The 1722-nt window shown below is 46.6% G+C and overlaps 1 protein-coding gene across 1 annotated transcript; it reads right to left on the bottom strand.

Moving 5' to 3' along the window:
- Positions 1-1341, bottom strand: larp6b (La ribonucleoprotein 6, translational regulator b). The gene is made up of 3 exons (XM_085378964.1): positions 1325-1341; positions 1063-1249; positions 1-948 (listed from the first exon to the last, which is right to left on the bottom strand). The coding sequence occupies exons 1-3, from the start codon at positions 1339-1341 to the stop codon at positions 1-3; spliced, it is 1152 nt and encodes a 383-aa protein (XP_085235090.1).
- Between the last annotated feature and the right edge of the window lie 381 nt (positions 1342-1722).

Genomic DNA, 1722 nt, shown 5'->3' with positions numbered 1-1722 from the left:
TCACTTTTTCCGAGGGAGGTCGAGCTGTTCCCGGTGCCTCACTCTGAGCTGAAAACCACTGGTGCCATCAGGGCCAAAGGGCTGACGTATTACCCTCTGAATCGAGCTGGGTGCGTTCGGGTGCCCGGTCTCTTTGCGGTTCAATTCAAGGGCCGCTAGTTTACGCTTGAGCACCCACGGGCTCTGGGAAATTTCTTTATCGCAGTCTCCAGAGTTCCACGTCATCCTACTGTCACTATGATTCCAACCAGGGAAGGACTGGCCATTGCAGCTGCTGGAAATCGGGTCAACATTCAGCGGTGCAGGGTTATCCGTGGACGCGTTTGGCTGATGTGTGTCTGGAGGTTCATCAAAAAACGCAGTGGGTGAAGAATTCTCCTGCTGGACTAAGTTCTCTGGGATTTCAGGTGGATTTTCCTCCTCGGGAAGGATTTGGCTTGCTTCTTCTGGGGATTCGTCCTCAGTGAAATGATGCATTGACTGGAATCCCATAGGTACAACACACATGCCTTTCCCGTTAGACTTCTCCTCTTCTGCTTTCAGGGCACTGTAGGCCTTACGAACGGTCTCCAAACTGTCAAACTTGATCACCGCACATAAGTGCTGGCCAAGCTCCTTGTGACGTTTCCCGTAGCACTGCATATCTGCGGGAAGCTCCCTTCCAGGTGGCAGAATCTGGAGTGAAGTAACTCTGCCGTAAATGCTGAACTTTTGGAGCACATTCTCTGAGAGCGCAGCGGGCTCCGGGCCTCGGGCTGCACCGTCGTCACTGCTTTGCTCCTCGGAAAAGTTCCAAGCGAGGAGGTGCTTGCTGGTGGGGGAACACATCAGCCATTTGGGAAGCGGCTCTATGCGCCTCACTTTGGTGGACTCATCATTCACCTCCAGAAGGTCTGAGTACAATGCTCCCACCAGAGTCATGTACCAGTTTTTGGTCAGGGTCCTTATCTGTGGCAAACACGGGCAACCTCAGCTTTGTTCGTATTTTACTGGATTGTTTTCATTCAAACTGCTGGAATGTAAACACCACAGAAAGCACCAAATGTTTTTTGTGTTTTGTACCTTTTTCAAAGAAGTGAGAAGCTTGAGACTGACGAAACCCTGCTTGTTCTTCTGCACATGTTTGAGCAGGAAGCCGTCCTCTGCCAGGTGGCTGTCAGAGAAGAGCTCCTCCAAATGGGTTTTGATCTTCAAACACAGCACCTCACCTTCACAGTCATCTTCACTTTGGAAGCGCAGTTGATCAAATCTGTGACAAACGATTCATAATCAGCAAGCAACTTCAAGAGAAACATTTCATTTTGTAAGTTTTAGATTTCCTTACCTAATCAGATCGCTCATGGTGTGTCGTAAGGATTGTGATAGCAGAGCAATAAACTGTTGTCTTTGCTATTTCCTTGGAAATTAAAGGCAGCTGTAATTAACACAGAATCAAGCAACTGTTCATATGAGCACAACAGCCTCAGTTGGTTTCTAAGGAATCCAAAAACAACATTTTGTAAAATGCTATAGCTGAAATTCCACATTACAAAATTAACTTCCACCAGCAACAACAGCACATTTAAAAACAAAGAGAGCAAAAAAACTCAAACAAAACGAAATCCCAAAATGAAACAAAAAAACCCATCATGAGGACAAACTGTTTGTTGCTATACAAAATATTACCAGGGCTACAATTAAGGGCCACTGTGCACAACAGAAAAACCAGCAGTTAATCAGTAT

This window comes from Diplotaxodon limnothrissa, linkage group LG18 (assembly GCF_057381915.1).
Source record: "Diplotaxodon limnothrissa isolate DT_005_m linkage group LG18, D_limnothrissa_male_GT1.1, whole genome shotgun sequence".
Classification (NCBI taxonomy): domain Eukaryota; kingdom Metazoa; phylum Chordata; class Actinopteri; order Cichliformes; family Cichlidae; genus Diplotaxodon; species Diplotaxodon limnothrissa.
This window is presented reverse-complemented; position numbering and strand designations above follow the sequence as displayed.

What these genes read in the sequence shown, in the direction of transcription:
- larp6b (XM_085378964.1), bottom strand. An exon ending in TTCTCACTTCTTTGAAAAAG is followed by an intron (nt 949 to 1,062) that starts GTACAAAACACA and finishes TGTTTGCCACAG; the next exon opens with ATAAGGACCCTGACCAAAAA.